Source organism: Trematomus bernacchii, unplaced genomic scaffold (assembly GCF_902827165.1).
Source record: "Trematomus bernacchii unplaced genomic scaffold, fTreBer1.1, whole genome shotgun sequence".
Lineage (NCBI taxonomy): Eukaryota > Metazoa > Chordata > Actinopteri > Perciformes > Nototheniidae > Trematomus > Trematomus bernacchii.
The window spans coordinates 3,705,144-3,723,075 of record NW_022988043.1 but is presented as its reverse complement, the minus strand read 5'-3'; the positions used below and the strand labels follow the sequence as shown (position 1 = coordinate 3,723,075).

The 17,932-nt window shown below is 38.4% G+C and overlaps 1 protein-coding gene across 8 annotated transcripts in view; it reads left to right on the top strand.

Moving 5' to 3' along the window:
• Positions 1–7,945, top strand: part of pbx3b (pre-B-cell leukemia homeobox 3b) — a 57,255-nt gene extending 49,310 nt beyond the window's left edge. For 4 of the 8 annotated variants that reach the window (XM_034117630.1, XM_034117629.1, XM_034117627.1 and 1 more), the window contains 4 exons: positions 2,453–2,618; positions 3,224–3,301; positions 4,644–4,733; positions 6,269–7,945. In XM_034117630.1, coding sequence (XP_033973521.1) covers positions 2,453–2,618; positions 3,224–3,301; positions 4,644–4,690 — 291 coding nt within the window. In that variant the 3' untranslated portion in view covers positions 4,691–4,733; positions 6,269–7,945. Of the gene's footprint in view, positions 1–2,452; positions 2,619–3,223; positions 3,302–3,722; positions 3,836–4,643; positions 4,734–6,268 lie in introns of all 8 variants that reach the window. The other 4 variants (XM_034117633.1, XM_034117632.1, XM_034117631.1 and 1 more) reach the window with 2 other exon arrangements.
• Positions 7,946–17,932: the final 9,987 nt, after the last annotated feature.

The window sequence follows — 17,932 nt, the reverse complement described above, 5'->3', positions numbered from 1 at the left end:
TCACAGTGAATTTAAAGAAGCTAAGACTTGAGCTCCTATCCATTATTAATGTGGACTGTATAATTGATGGTATCACAGCTAGTGAGACCACCTTTGTATTTGTATGTGAGGCTTAGGGCATTGTAATCTCAGATATATTGAGATCACGGACACATCATGCGTTGCCTTACATTCACTAGAAAGCAGTATTGACCTGAAATAGGGGGAAATACTTTGAATTATTAACCACAGCTCCACGGCCTCTCTAGTGGGCAGCAATGAAGGCAATGGTATCGTGTTCTTACAAGGAGTCTGCATGGTCATTATACAATCGCTGCCTTTGAGGCTGCTGATGTCAGGTAATTCAATCTCACAACCTGGCTCTCACCACACATAGGAGTCAATTGAATGCATGGCCTGCCACAAGATAAAAGGGAATTAGTTCTGTAGATTGGGTTGTGCTCCACACCTTACAGTACCGTGCATTTGTTCAATATTTAGCTGAACCCGAGAATCACTAAAGCCAGAGTTCAGTGGGCAGGAGAGAAATGTGCGTGTAGAGCAGAGAAAGGTGGTGTAATGTCCGCAGGATTTTATTCCAACACTGCTGAGCCTGTCCGGGCTTGTAACACCATATAGTGGTGGAACACAGTCATAACACACTATATCATAAAAGACAGATTGAAGTAATCAAAGTTTATGTTTCAACTGTTCCTACCTCATGAAATGACCACAGTTTAATAATAAAAGGGTAGAATTAGCATGCATCACTGCTGTATTTGATAAAAAAAGCAAACCAAAGTCTATCCACCACTTTCAATTTTCAGACTTAATGATACAGATATGTCTTCTTGTGCAAACACCCCAAATGACATTTTAATAAATGTAGTTCTGTGTAATACACTGTTTGCATGAACATTTGGGGAAATTAAACAGACTGATGAGCTTTGGAAAACATTTTCTATGATTTCGAGGGGTTTGTGGGCACTTTGTGAGCTGTCTAAAAGAGCGAGGGAATTGCATCGTCTTCGGCTCTACAATCCACTATAAGCAGGTTAAGTAAAAAGGATGATAGCCAGGGCTTTCATTGCTTCCAATTAAACCTTGCTTGTTAGTTTAACCTCTAGGTAAACCCATCAAACAATTGATGTCAAGGAAACCCTGCCAACAGTGGGCCTCGCCTGAATGGTCATTAATTTTAATTGCCTAGATATTAAAGATTTAGAGCACAGAGACGTGCAGGATAGAAATGATCTGATGTCCTGCAAATCCAGTCAGTTTTAACGCCACAGCATTGGCGGGCTGCTGGGGATATTAAAATGTAAGCGCATGGGTGGAAATTAAATAAAGCGTCATTAGGGGCAGCTGCTCTTTGGCTGGTCCAGCCGTGGGCTGCAGGCCCTGAGAGGGGGGCAGCAGCCCAGCGACAAGACACTCTAATTTATAGAACCATTAAAAACAAGCATCATCTCATTATTATTCCACTGTTATTGCAGAGCCAGCGTTCACACATAAGGTTCACCCCTCGTACAACTTGTCAGCGTCTGACTGATGTTGGGTGTCATCAAAATTAGCATTCCCAACTTCTCTTGATGTAAATATACCTCAATACTCAATTATTGCTTGCTCCTTTAGAGTTGCTTTTTCATTTTGGTACAATAATTATTTCAGTTTTTTTAACACGAGTTAAAAAAACTGATCATTTGTGTTTTCTGCTTCACATGGCTACACTTGTTTTTGATAATCACAAACAAATGTAATTTAGCATGCAGACACACACACACACACACAAAAACACACGCAAAAGTGTTGTATTGCAGTATTAAAGCACTCACAAACAATTACAAAGGCCAGCCATTAATAAAGTCCGGCTTTTTATGAGATTTGTATTGTGGTATGCATGTTTTCATAATAATTATAGTCAAATATTTAACACACTTAAGAATTATTTTCAATTGTTCTGTTCATGTGAAGTTGGAAATGCTGCCGTATAATGCCATATAATATGAGATCAAATAAATGAACTATATTTAACTGTATTTACATAATGTGTCAATCACCTAGACACTGATCTGGAGTCAGTGAGCATCCTTAAGAGGTTGGAATATGAACATTTTACATTTCACTATGGGAAAGGCTAGGATTTGTGTCATATACTGTAAGCACTCATATGATAAATGTATATAATATATTGACTTAAGTGTCTGTGCAAAAGGAGCCCCTTGTGTTTTAGTTTTGTCAGGAGACAGAACCGAGAGCATGTCAGGCTCCCATCCATGAGAAGACACAAGTGGCTCCTGATTATGGCTTAATTAGCTTGTGTACCCGGCGGACATTACTGCAGGGGCTGGGAATTGGGTACTTGATGGACCCAAACATGACATCTTGAAACAATCACACTGCTCAGTGCACGGTGCTGTGGCTGCTTGACGTCTGACTCCTCTGCTCCTCCTCCTTCTGCTCTACCACACAGGTATCCAACTGGTTTGGCAACAAAAGGATCCGGTACAAGAAAAATATCGGCAAGTTTCAGGAAGAAGCCAACCTGTATGCTGCCAAGACTGCTGTAAATGCAGCACACGCTGTAGCCGCTGCAGTGCAGAACAGCCAGGCCAACTCCCCCACCACACCTAACTCCGGTAGGCACTCCTGCATATAGACAAACAATAAAAAGATCTGCCCTCCACCTCAGCCCTTAACCCACTGCCTACCTGCATCACTCTCTCATGCACCATTCACACAGCCAAGAGTGACAGGCTCTGCTCCCAGCTTGGGGATCACAGTGTCTCCTGTCTATAAAACAGTTGATGCCAAGCAAACTCATGCATAAAGAGAGCGTTGCTGACTTGTGAACCGAGAACACATGTATTTTTGGCAAAATAAAAATAAATTGAAAATGAGAAATTCAGAAGGATGCCAGTGGGATTTGTTTTCCCTTGACTTTCTGTCAAATTCCTGTCATTTGTAATGTAATGGTATGTAGTCCCAGTGACTGGCAGTACTTTTTATGCTAAATAAAATGACACATAATTGCTGGGAGCATTTTACCTAGAGAGTCATACTATAATATCAAAATGGCATTTTACACAGTTCATATTGAATTAGAGTCATATAGAAACACAAAGCCTTAGAGGAGGGTATGTTTAGTCCAGTTTAATAAGAAATGTAAATCTGAGTTTGGACTAGGTTGAGCTGCTTCGGGATGTGGTAAGCTTATGAAGTGGTCCCTTTTTCTTGCACCCAGGATTCCAGATGAAAGATGAAGAGTTTCAGCTGGATTCTGCAGAGAGCAAAAACACTCTTTTAACCAACATGTTTACTGGTACTGGTCTTTTCATAAGCTTCTTATTGTCCTTGTCATTTACCATGTGATACCTCCCTGCCAACATGAGATTGAAAGTAGGTGATGTGGAACAATTGGGAGCTTAGGCAACCAACCACATATAGAAATGGCCCCCTCCCCTCTTTGTCGTGTGATTTTCATTTCATTTGTGTCTACTGCATTTGTAAAAAGATGTCCTCGGTCCCTCTGCATATCGTCCTCTTCTGTTTGTTTCTTTGCTGCCCTCCCTTTCCCTTCTTCATTCTTGTAGTTGCCTGCTTTATGGGAGTCTTTCTTCAGTTATTTGTCTGCTTGATTTGGGTCTGTGTATGCAGACACGTGCGTGGTGTGTGTGTGCGTGTTTGTGCTTTCCCTTTATAGCCTTCTCATGTATTCAGCTACTTACATCCTCCCTTTCCAGGTTCTTCAGGTTCTTTTAACCTCCCAAACTCTGGGGACATGTTCTTGAGCATGCAGAGTCTGAATGGGGATTCTTACCAAGGGGCACAAGTCGGAGCCAATGTACAGTCACAGGTAGGATCAACAATCAGGGACAGTTCCTGACTACCAGAGAGCTGTCCTTGTCTTGCCTGTGTACTGAGCCATCCACAGTGCAGTCTGAAGCACGTTGAAACAAAAATTGAAAATAAGAAAAATGCTGCACATGTGACGGGCAGTTCAAATTACCACAGCGAGGACTACTATAAAAATCCAATTGACTAAAGTGTTACTGGCTAATTTCGCTTTGGATGGAATATTTTGGCAGCCAAAATATAATCCCACCCCTCTGCTATCATGCTGCAAATCAATGTCCTGGTTACTTTTCCAATCTCACAAGAAAAACAGTTTGTGAATGCATTTGGCTTTGACTTGAACTCTTGGGTTGGTATTGGGTTTTTGGTACTCTCCTTTTTTCTGTGTCCTATATTGCTATCTTCCTGTCTCATCCTGTTATTGTTTGTTGTTGATGTCTTCCATTTTGTACGTTTTACGCACAACTGACACACAATCACAATGCACACACACATATATGCTAATTCACGATTCAAGTAAACGTAAAAGCTAATTCAAAACACATATATTTTATTTGTCTTTAAGGCTTTTTTTTATGATTCTATAGCCTCTATAGAAAACATACTGGATTTGAGCATGCTAGTAATGTCAGTGTGCCTTTTTCGTTTCATTAGGTAATTAGCAGTGTTACAAATGTGCTGTCTCAGGACTCCCTCTGTGATTTCACACTAGTCAGTATCTGTTGCTTCACTGAGCATGTTTACAGTTAGTGATGACCCGCTTTGAGACTCTGCGTTGACCAGCTTGTCCACCTTGTCTTTCCCCTCAGGTGGATACCCTGCGCCATGTTATCAGTCAGACGGCAGGATACAATGATGCTCTCGGGAGGAACACCATGTATAGTCCACACGGCTTACATGTAAGTATGGCTTTTATTCGTTTCATATAGGTTGCACAGGTTTTATGTTGATCATATTTCACTAAGGTGCATTACATTCAGATACAAAGAGACATAACCTTTGTCACCTGACACAAATACAAGTTGCATTTAATAAAGCAAATTACACAGCAGGGGAATACATCATTTATTAAACATATTTTAATATGTTCTATGAATCGAACCAAAACTTACTGAGAAAAATAAAAAAGGCTTTTGCATTTATCTGTTTGGAAATGCTTCATAGTAATTTCCATAGCCTTATCTTCATGATAAAATATGAACATGTGATCGCCCGCAGCCCTTTCCAGACACGGATTCCATCTTCCTTGATGAGGTTTGATATGGCTCCTTTTTGTAAAGCAGTGCACAATCTGAGGCTATCAGAGTAAAGATTCATTTCGTTGATGAGGGAGAAAGAAGAGAGAGATAAATAGTATCAGACAGCTCTCTCTCTCTCTCTCTCTCTCTCTCTCTCTCTCTCTCTCTCTCTCTCTCTCTCTCTCTCTCTCTCTGCACTATATCAGATCTGTATTTGCTCTCTTTATATTGTTATTACTGTTGGGTAAAATGCACGCATATTCACATTCTAATATTATAATATATAATATAAAATAAGGTATTAGATGTACAGCAGTGATGCTGGAAATAAAAAAAATATGTTTATTTATCAACTCATTTTATGTAAACAAATGGTGGGGGCTGTTGCCAGGATTCAATGCTTTTGGTGTCATTTCGGCTTTGCTAAAGCTTTATTGCTATAAGCTGTTTAGACATGTCAACTCCTACCAGGATCAAGCGTTTTTCACTTTCTCACAAGGTTTCTCACTTCCATTACGCAGTGTAGACCTGAGCCTACTGGCTCACTAGAGCTCAGCATGATCCCTACTAAAACTGCAACTGACGGCACAGAGAAACCCTGAAAGAAGAGGATGAAAAAACATAAAGTAATATGATATTTTAAATAAGTGAAATTGTGGAAAAGCTCCTTTTTTGCAGCAAACCCTACATTTCCACATAGATTTATTAGCATAGACTAACCTTTAGCTTTCTTGGTGGTGACGTAGAAGGATCCAGTAAAGGCTAGGTCATGCCTGGAGCAAAGCAAAGTCAGGCTGGCTAAGACTGGCTCTCTTGGAGAGGCCCTGCCCTGTCACTTTCACTCAGCTCCCCCCACCTCAAACCGGCCTGAGCCCTCCCTCTGCTTGACTGACAGGAGAATATGTAGCGACAAGCTGTCGTCCGCTGCCGAAATCTGCTTAGACACTGATTTCAGGGACTGCTCCCATTGGTCGGAACAATGGTTTCCAAGATGCTGATGCTACTGTAATGCACGGACTAATCACACCACATCGTTGTGAAGTGAACATGTTGATATCAGCTGACACATTAGTGCAACCACACTCTCAGAAGTCTCATTTTCCCCGTGTTGTGTTACATTTTGGGGATGAAAATGTACCAAGCTCATATTGCGGAGAACGTGATTTTAATCTCAAGATTTCCCATTTGTGTCCTAGGCTAATGGGGGGTGGCAAGATGCAACAACTCCGTCTTCTGTAATATCTCCAACAGAAGGACCCAGAAGTGTGCACTCCGATACCTCAAATTGATCCGCTTTTATTGCATCTTCGCCTCAAGCTGGGCATGGACTCTTTTCACTGGCTAGACCAACTGCAGAGGATTATACAAAAAACACTTTTCACAACAGTTTGGTTTTTCCTGTACCTTAAAATGTCCCATGCCACATTCAAAATGACATCATCACCAAGTGTTTCCTGATCGTTCAGTGTTTTCTTTACGTCTCCATAAATCAGAAGTCATCACCATGCTCTTATTTGTTTGTCGTAGGGGTAAGCACACACATGTACAAACAGAAAACAACCTTCAGATTACACTCTGTAAACCTTTAGGATAATTAGCTCCGCTCAACTTAAACTACTGGATGACAGTCGTGCATTTCATGTGACATTTTAAACGGCCATTTGTTTGTTTCTTGATTTAATTACCACTCCCATTTTGATAATTGGGTTCTCATTCAGTTCTTACAATACATAGATTAAAGCAGCTGTTTCTTTGACTGTAATGTGCTTGCAATCTTGTCCAGCAACTCAACAATGCTACTGTTGACAGCTCAATGGCAGCTTTGTTGTTACTTTCAAGATTTATTTTTGCCTTACAGCCGTATACATTAGTAGAAGGAAATGGTTATTCAAACTCGGGAACATAAAGAAGTGTAATTGATTGCTTGACTATAACATGACACCATTCCATATTTTATAATTTGATGTTTAGTATGTACATATGTAAACATTTTTTTTGTACTCCTTATCAACATATCCCCCACAGTATATCATTCCTTCATGACACACAGACGCAGGCCCACCTTACACAGGAAAAGTTGTACATAATATAGCATAAGAGTAATTATACATCCAACCAATCAATACACAGCTTTATTACCTCATTCAAATTCATAATAGAACAATAATTCCCAACATTTCTGTAGCTTAGAGTGCTCACTTACTACCTCTAAACAATACCACCACCATATATTATTTTTTCGCCCTTATTTAATGTTTTTGTAGTTATTTTTATGACATCCTGTAACACTGTAAACTCTTCATCCTCTATGTAATCTAATGTATATTGTAATCTTTTAATAAAATGCCGTTGCTGTACCGCAACTTAAAATAAAAAAAATTAAAAATGATAACATATTAATACGTTGAAAAAGAGATGGGGAGGGGAGGGGGGGGGGCGGGTGAAGATGTTGCTCTGTGGCTTTTACGAGGGAGTGCGATGAACATTGTTGATAAATTAACACCGAACAGTGAAACTGTTGTAAATATTGAAGGAAAAAAAACATTTTGAATGTTGCTCATCTTGTTACTAAATCATGCGGAAAAAAAGAGAAAAAAAATCACTATAAAAATGTAATGCATAGAGGTTTCAGTATTCAGAACTGTACATTTCCAGCTCTGTTCAACAGGGTTCAAAACTTCTTTTCTCTCTTTTTTCTATTGTATGTGATTCTGAAACTGAAAAAGTCATGACAAATGATTTGTGGCAGTGATTCTAATGTATTAAAGATGTTTAGTGTTACTTTCTAACCAGACTACACCCTGGACTGAAAAGTCTTCCTTGTGGTAGTTGTGTAATTTCAAACATGAATAAACCTTTTGCTTTCATGACAGCAAGTTGTGCTCTCTTTTGTTGAGTGAGCGGGAGAAGCCTTACACTTCTCTTCACTACTGTCAATTCAAATAAGCCTCTATTTGTGCTAGTTCTTTTTATACATGTATGTATTAAAGGTAGGGTAGGTAAGTTTGAGAAACCGGCTCGAGTGTGCTAGAATTTGAAAATACACAACCGGAGAAAATCTGCCACTTCCTTATAGAGCCCCTCCTCCAACACACACAAACGCGCACATGACCAATGAGGGCACGAGATAAGTTTGTGCACAGATGGAAGGCTGACAGGCAGGTAGGCCATCCAGTTACTTTAGCCGGGCCGGCTAAAATGATTGGTCGTACTTTTTACAGTACTACGGCTTCCACAGATGATATTTTTTAATGGATTTTTTGTCAAAGCACTTAAGATATTCATTGCTATCGGGATGTTAAGAGCATTCCATGGAATATAACAAAAAGTGTATCTCGAGCTGGTTTCTCAAACGTACCTACCCTACCTTTAAGCAATATTATAATGCTTATTTACATGCGATTTATTTACTCATTTTTCAAATATAAATCTGCTCTAAATGTTCAAGTAATGTATTCATCCTTTGCATGCAATTGTTTTGAAGAATAGGAACCTGGTTTGCAGCTACTTCAGAGCTGACATGGTTAGCGCAATTAACTGAAATGTCAGGCACTTCTAATTCAGGCTATTTTGTCTGTTTGTGTAAAGACAGCCTTAAATGGATCATAGGTTACCCATTCCACATGGAGATTGACATCCATTTAATCTCATTTTCTCAGGGCCGAGTTCTTCTTTTCTGTCTTCCTTTAGTGCTTGTTGTCCAGTGTTTTATATATCAGTCATTATCACTCCTGAATCAAAGTGTTTTCGTACACTATACTGCAAAAATAGAATATTCCTGCTCACAATGTGCAGCTAATTTATAACGTGTGTGTGTGTGTGTGTGTGTGTGTGTGTGTGTGTGTGTGTGTGTGTGTGTGTGTGTGTGTGTGTGTGTGTGTGTGTGTGTGTGTGTGTGTGTGTGTGTGTGTGTGTGTGTGTGTGTGTGTGTGTGTGTGTGTGTGTGTGTGTGTGTGCGCGCGCGTTTGAGTGTGTTTTGAGTTCAACATATGAGTGTAGATACCCAGGAAAAAGAGAAAGAGATGTAACAGCCTCGCATGAGTTTAATTCAAGCGCAGAGCACAGACGGTTTCCCAGGAGAGCACATTTGTCCACTCAACCAGTGCAGAACTTCATTGAACACCTTTCTCTGGAAATCATATCTTTATCCTGATATCACACACCCATGCCACACATGTCCAAATGCATCATAGCAATTTAAAATAAAAGAGAAGTGCCTTTGAGGTAAATAAACAAAAGAAACTTTATGGAAACTGCTTTGCATACCACAGTTTTTTTGTTACCGTTATTAAAAATGATTGCATTCTGCTTGAGGGAGGTTTTGCAGCAGTTCACCGTTGTTTTTATTTAACATTTAGTGCCTCCATACAAGCTAGTTCACTACATTGTTATGCTGTTTAAATGCATGCATATTTCCTCTCACAGGAATTATGAAACCATTTGAAGTCCATACTGCTGTACCCTGCCATTTGAATTAGGATCTATTTGCCTATTCTTCCTTTACAAATAGATACATTTACTTCCCCAAGACTTCAACTATTGAATTTTAAGTACAGCACTCAGCAAAATTGGCCCCAGAACCTTTTAAATAAAGAAGTTACATTTTCTGAGATTATGCCTATTAAAGATTTTTGTAAGGTTCATTAAAGACGACATTTTCTAAGTAAAATTCACCATGAAAAGCATGCATCATTAAATATGGAAATCCAGAATTATATTAGCAATATGCACATAGCTGCTGCCAATTAAATTAGAGAAAGATATCATTTATATTATAAAGGTACAGTTCATATTAGATAAATGTAAAATGTAATTCTTTCACGGTTTGATTTATAGCTCGTAGTGCGTTGTTCACAGACCCATGTTATTCTGTATTTCTAAGGAGAGATTGTTTATATTAAAATGTAAAAAGCTGTAATTGCATCACTATCGCTTAATTAAATTGGTAGGAGGTTCAAACTGAAATTCATAAGCTGGCACATATCTATTATTCATGTTTTAAATGTGACTCTTTATACACACAAACCGCTAACAACATGGTTAGTTTATGCAACTAGATTTATGGAATAATTAATACTTTCTGAAAAACTCAGAATAAAATAGGTAAGTCTGAGTAGAGTCAAAGACAATATACAATGTGTTTGATCCTTGATCAAAGATTGCAAAATGTAAAGTATTAGAAAACACAAAAACAGATCATAGTTCATTATAAATGATATTCCAAAAAGCAGGTTATTGTGAAAGCTGATATACATTTGTTCAACCCTCTCTCTTTTCCTCCGTACCCAAATCTCTAAAAACGGGGGTACAACGGAGCTGATCCAGATTTGCGTCCGATATGACGTCATATCGGCGACGGACCCACGGCACTATCAGAAAGTTGCTATCAGAAACAATGCCCGACTGTTTTGGACGTAATATGGTCGGTGTTTACATTAGCATCGCTAACACTCAGAGCTAACCTGTACTGGAGAGAGCATGTGTGTGAAGAAGCAGGAAATAAAAAGGAACTCACCTTGTGGTATAACCGGCAAGAGAGAAACCCTTTGAGCTCCATACTGTTTCAGAAATAATCCTTGATAATCCATGATATGGCGTTTCATCACCGCAGCATTTAGTTTAGACAGTAGCTGCCGGGTCCCGCATGAGCTCAGCCCCCTCCTTTTTATTTTTTTATCCATTTTTTTTTTTTTTAAAGCTTTATACCCAAAATCAGCACTTTTGAAACAGAAAGTGAAATAGAGGTATATGAGGCATGGCTAGAATGGGTGATCTGTTTGGTATTTTGAGCAAAACACTTCATAGACATGTTTTTTATATATGTTTATATATCTGAGACCTATGCTATTGCCTAAAAATAGCATGATAGCTGCACTTTAATAATTGAAACACTTAATGCACCTGATTTCAACACACATAGGCTTTTATCTGAGATATACCTGACATCCCCATACTCCAACTCCCAATTAATAAGGCATTGTTTTAAGAGACAGTCACAGAGAAGCATATATAATTAACAACACATAAAATAAAATGCCTAAACCAATGTGAAATAAACCCCACAGATTGGATTCTGCATCTTTAAATGTATTTATATTTCTATCAGACAATATTGCATCGAGACAAGAGTAATGGGGAGAGTGCTACTATCAAATAGGGATGCTGATAAAATAAAATACCTTCTTTTCATGTACAACAACGTATGCATTTATTCACTTTTTCCAGACTTTTCATGGTACATTTGTTCATTTTCTTTTAGATATATATTAAAAAAGCCATCTTTCCCCTTAATTTAACAGATATGGTTAACATGGTACTTCATGTATTCTGGACTCTCCCCTTTGCATAATGATTTTAGCTTTCTTAGAGCTTGCTTCATGAGATGCTCATAAAGCCATGAGCCTGAGAGTGGTGTACATTTGATTTACTTAGCAGGAGTATAATGGACCTGCACTGATCTCTTCAGCTGCACCGGCTTCTATTACTAGATGAGTCCTGAGTGGCCTTTGAGCTTAAAACAGTAGAGTTAATTAACATTTGATCCCACCTCTTCTTACATCTTAAGAAGTTCATTTTCAATTTCATTTCAGCCCATTCGCCCATTTTCTTGTTCGAAGATTGCTTTACGATCACACGCAGCCTCATCTCTGAACCGATGGTGGCTTATCATAGCTTGTTGGGCAAACGCAAGCATGTGAAGGCTTGTGACAGGAGACAGATGTTTGCCTTACCTCTTAGCAGACGCGTGTCAGCAAGCAAGGGCTGCCTTTGTGCTGCTCAAATACACTGACACCAAGTCACAACAAAATAAAAAACTGCCACAAAAACATGAATCCGTCTTTTCTCTTTATCTGTGTCTATCTCTCTCCCAAACATATACAAACACATTACATTAATATAATTTAATACAATAGAAATTAGATAATTAGATCATGTAACTTAAATCAATAGCTGCCTGCATATTCAAAGTTTGAGCCTCTCTACTGTAATTGGGCTTCAAAAAGACTTTATAACAAAGCAAGTCAACATGTCAGGTATGTAACCTACATTGTGGAGCACATACAATTCATATAAAGCCAAACAAGTAGTCAAATTAAACGCATTGTGGTGACAACACTATAATTACTTTAGGTGAATCAGGTTTTGATTAAAATACTTAATTCATTATTATGTATTAAATGTTTTTTTAAGATACACATATATTGTGTTTAAAGATGTGTTATTAAATCAACAAATAATAGACAATGTGTTAGACAGGGATATGTATACTGTCACAATGCTAAAAAAGCCCCTACAGTAGCATCCTGAAAATATTCCTTAAAGTGGTTCATGTGCCTACACTTTACACAAAGACAAAGAAAAAGAGAACATTAATGTGGCAAACATGGATGTACACAATGCAAAATGTGTAATATATTAGCAATAAGCATATTTTATATGGAAACAATGCGTTAAGTACATTTATTGAGACATTTTGTTTAGAAAAATTGACTCTAACCTTTGGTTTTTATTGTTTATTAGGAAAGTTGTGAGGCATATTTATTGTACAAATCATGGCATGCGACCATCTATTTTCCATGTGTACACAACACATATATAAATGGTATATTGTTACACCAAAGATTACTCATATTGTCTTTTCAATCTACGGCTAACTCTATCAGTTTATCTAAAACACTGCTCTTGCTCTATATATCGTATACAATGTTTCTTGTAGATAACATTTCTGGATTTCCTTATTTACTGTGAATATTGTTTATTCTTGGTATGTCAGCTAAGGGTTGGCAGGGCATGCCCACGGACAATTCCATACCTGTTAAGGCTGATGGGAAAATGTGTTAGATTGGCAAGGCACGGTATGGTGAGTGCATCCTGAATATTTGACTGGGCAGTGGCTGTGTCGTGAAAAATAACCTGTTGTTTGGAGAATGATCCGGTGACATCATAAGAATGGGACACACAGCTATCTGTGGTTTGAGGCTGTTTAGACTGGGAAATAATCATATATTTTGTCCTTCATAACGATATGTTAGGACACTTGATTTAATAATTTAACTATTATTTGTTTTAAATAAGTAGTGTAACTTTTGGCGTATATTGTTGAGATGCCCATCTCTAAGTTAACTAAATCTATCTTAAATCTAAGTATGTTTATTAAATATCCTGTGTTGAACTACCCCCCCTGGTTTTTGTCTCGTGTTTTCTTTCCCTCTCGCCCAGTGTGTCCTGTCTCTGTCTCCCTGTCTTTGCATGTATATACATCCTGACATCCAAACAAAAATGATCCTGTTGTCAACTTCTGGAAAACTGATAAAGCAGCTGAACCTGTTTGTTATCCAAGAAGTGGCAAGTGGGTCATTGCATAAGCATACCAGACAACAGACTAAATTCATGTAAAAGCTTTAAAAAGAAACATATAAAGTGACAAGTCTACCGAATGTGACAACATGTTTGTGACTGGATGCTTCTGATGTTCTTTTTATCCAAAACATGAAATGGCCTGTTAAATATCCTTGCTACATTTCCTCTTGCTTGAGGTGGCATAATTCAAAGAAGGATGACAACACGCTGAGAAAGATTATCAAAAGCTTCTCCGTTTATTCAGCGTCGTTTTGAGCTGCTGTACAGACAGACTTATATTTGAATATTATAACCAGTACGAACCTTATTGTTCACCCTCATCATTGTTAACTGCAGCAACACATTAGATGTTTCAGCATCTCACAGAGTCTGCAGAGAGCAGTCATTTCTTCTTAGTGCATCTAGTCTCTGAAACGAGGTATAGTTGTGTTGAACCTATCCTCTCATTGATTATTTCCAGCAGCAGTGCAGTATGCTTCTGTATGTTTTCTCCTGTGTATCTTTGTCTGTGTAGGCAATGTTCTGTGTGTTTTGTTCAATGTACTGTAGTGTGTCATCTGGGATGGCATCATGCCACAACTACCATCAATTCAGTTCAGAATAAAGATCAAGAGGGCAAAGGTTTGTTTTTTGAAAGCTGATCCATATGACCACGCTGTCTCCATTTATTATGAACCCAACAATTAGCTAAATGTGTGTGTCACTGTATGTTAAGGCAGTTGTTTTATTCAAGGCGGGTTGATCAAGTCAAACTCTAATTCCCCCAGGATTGCATGAGCGACATAAAGGAGGTGTTGGCACACATTGCTAATGTTGCAATGTAGCTGCTACAAACGATGTTTGTTGCTAATGAAGATTAGCTGCATAAAGACCTTTTTTGTCAAATGTGCTTGTGTCTGAACATACTTTAAAATGAATTGTTAGACATTGTGGGTGATATGCTTATTTGTTTTCTTTACAAGTGTTGGATAGGATGATGGATACCAGTTAGTAAGCTCAACATGAGGCTACAACTACTGTAGCAGTGAGTTAGCTAAGATTAGTGGGAAAGAGGGAAACAGCTAGCTTGGCTATCTCATAATCTGTCAAGGTTTTAAGTGGATTGCTGGACTATTGCAGGGAATCAGATCAGAATCAGAAATCCTTTATTATAGGGACTTACCAATGTTGTGTTTATGTTGACAAGGACTCAAGGAAGTTACTGCTGCTGCAAAAAAAATCAAATGATTGCTTAATTGTACCCGGTTTCTACATTGTAAACAAACATGCTATTACATGGCAATGCATGAGCTTTATAGTAGGTTATTATTCTCCGTTGGACGGAGCCAGGCTAGAAGTTTCCACATGCTTGATGTATTTAGCAAAACTAGCCTGCTGCTGGTTATTTAGAGGACAGAGATGAAAGTGGTAACAATATTACCATTTTACTGAAATCAATCCAAACCTGAAATCCACCACCCAGCTGCTTTGATTTGGGTAATTACTTGAAATAAAAACACATTTTTACAACACATTTTCACTCCTCCATGCCCTATCTAGTGCAGTTTGGCTATAGGCTACATTGTGTAATGGGAAGTCATTAGCTTTTGGTCTGATGCAGTTTGTTCTCAGTCCCTCGCCGCTACATTTATATTTCATATCTTATGTTTCACACTGTATTAACAGCTGTGGCTTGTTTTTGCCATCTGCAGACAATTACTTTAGTTTATTTGGCTTTGTAATAATAACATGTTTTCTTCTTGCAACTCTCTCAATAGACAACATACTGCAAATTCTTGACAGGTGCTGAGGCATTTGCTCGGGAGACATGGAGAGGAGGATTATTACTGCATTATTTAGTTCTCCTGAAATAAACAAACACATTCCCTTCCTGGCATCATGTGCGACTAGCAAGTCAGCATTGTGTTTTGCATCGCTCCGGCTCGGAGCAGCCAATTATGATTTACGTTGACTACCAAGAACCTCAGTGCCCCTCTTCACTACCAGCAAGACCCACTTAGTGTCGAATATTTCCCCCTCCATAGCCCCTCATTTGCTCAGTATCTCCTTCTTTTATGACCTTTTTACATTCACCTTGCCTTGTTTCACCTACTTGCTATCACCACAGTGGCTCAGGTTCCGCTCCACAGTCTAGTTTCAGTATAATAACTTGACACTTCACATTGCATTAGTCTTAGTCCCGACAACAAGGTTATGTGACCTATAGTGTCAGAGAGCATACACCATACTTGCCTGGAGTAGCTATTTATCAAGACAGCTTTGGGCCACCTATGATTCAGAGCAGAACAAATACAGATGTGAGGCGGTTATACTGAGGACATATTTGTCCAGCAACCAGAGTTTTGGCTAGCAAACAACATGTAGTTGTCTTTCACAGGAACTTGAATGGGACATATACTTCTTTACAAATCACCATTAAATAGTAATTGGAAATTACCATAATAAAAGCAAACATGTAAAAATTCAATTAATCTGGTGTGAAATATGGAATATTTTATAACTTCATAAATGGGTCTTCTTTTTTTATTCTCAACTATTGATGAAGAATAATGTGCAGAAGTGTGGAGGGCCATGCATTGAGTGGATAAGGAGAAGAGGGATGGAGGGAGGCTCTGAACCCTGAGGAAGTCATTAGGAGACCAGTGACCTCACTGGTGCAGCGCTCACAGAAGATGCCCACTGGCATGATGTCATATTTAACATGCCATCAGTCATTGTACCACCCTTGGCCATCAAACCTGACGAGCATAAAGATATTGACCATTTGAGATCGTGAAGAGGAAATGACATTAAGTGAGTTTGCATTTATGAGGACATATTGTGTGTATATCAACAGATTCCTGATCATGACATTTGGCCTTTTTGTCACGTTCATCCAGTGATGTGAAACAATTGACATTTGGGCAACATCCATACATTTGAGATGTTAAACTTCCTGAGACAAACATTCTTTACGTGACCGGGTCCATGAGTTTGCTTTGGGAATACAAAGTGTATGATTTAAAACTAACGTTGTCACAGGATATATCAGAAGATGTTTGATAAGCCAGTTTAAGGTGAGCATATACTGTATGGTTTTCACTGGAAAGTGGTACACGATAACAGTGAATAGAACACAACGCTTTCCCTGCCTGGCATTTACCAGACAATGATAAATGCATCAAATTGCATCATGGGAAATGTAAGTTTGAGCAATTATGAAGAGACAATGCTTGAATTGCCTTATGCATTATACTGTTTAAAAGAAAACAGAGGACATGTTTTAAAAAAAATCACATCATAAATATCAATAAATACACATTTATTATGAATTGTAGATTCTATTTTTATTTTTTATTCAGAAAGTATTTCCCCTTGCATTAGCCCTTAGAGCAAAGCGACAGAGATGGGTCAGTAAGCTTCTCAGATTAAACATCATTCATAACAACAGACAACAGCTGCACTGTATGTTGTAAACAGCAGAATATAGCAACAATGCAGCCCTCTTACACACCGACATCATCATATCATTATAAAACCAGATAAAGAAAAACTGTAGACTGACTGATAAACCATGTAGTGACATTAGAACAACACTGTGTTCATTTGCATTCATCAAAAACCCCTTGGGACTTTTCACATTTCTCTGCATCAAGCTTCATTGTGCTTCAAAAATCACCTCAGAAAGCAACGTAACCAGTGTGGCTACTTTGTTGATCTGTGCTACAATCTGCACCACTGTGCTGCATAATTTATTTTATTGCACAAGAAGTAAACCCCTATCACTCTTCCCCACAATCGCAGCCTTAGTAAATGTGTTTATCTTGTTTATTCCCCCCACCTCCTCTCCCTCTCTGGGTCTCTGGGGTCCGAGCGGCCCCTGTCTGCTTCCTGGTGGTGTCTGGGAGCCCAGGTCTGTGAGGCACCGGGATCATTTTCCCTCTGTAGCTGTTGTCACTAGCATGGACCCAGCTAATTCATCTTGCTAATGGCAGGTGGGTCAGTTGAGCGCTATAATTGTGATTTCCGTTTTTTTTTTCTCTTTCTGTCTCGCTCTTTTTGTGGCTGTACTTCCTTGATCAAAAAAAATAGCAAGAAAAAAAGGCAGCACAAGCTTTAAAAGCAGACAACTCTACATGTTTTACCATATCATTAGGAAGATATGAAAATTCTATAGTTTTTTTAGTTAAAAGCAAAAAAAAGACAAATTGTCAAGATTCAAAGTGAAGAAATTTCAAATGCCATACATATTGGGTTGTGCTTGTTGTTTGAATAAAGACGTCTATCCTAAACTGAATTAGAAAAAATCAAGTTGTGCCAGATCAGGATAGGATTTAAGGTAATTTAAGCACTAAGATTGTATCTAGCACAAAACCAAATACTATCCATGAGATAAATAATAAAAGACACATTTTTTCCAGAATGGTTATAATGAACTCTGTGCTTTTAAAAGAGTTAACAGATTTTTTTTACCAGAATGAATTCAGCAGCCAGTTGGAGTCACTGGGGCATGAATCTCT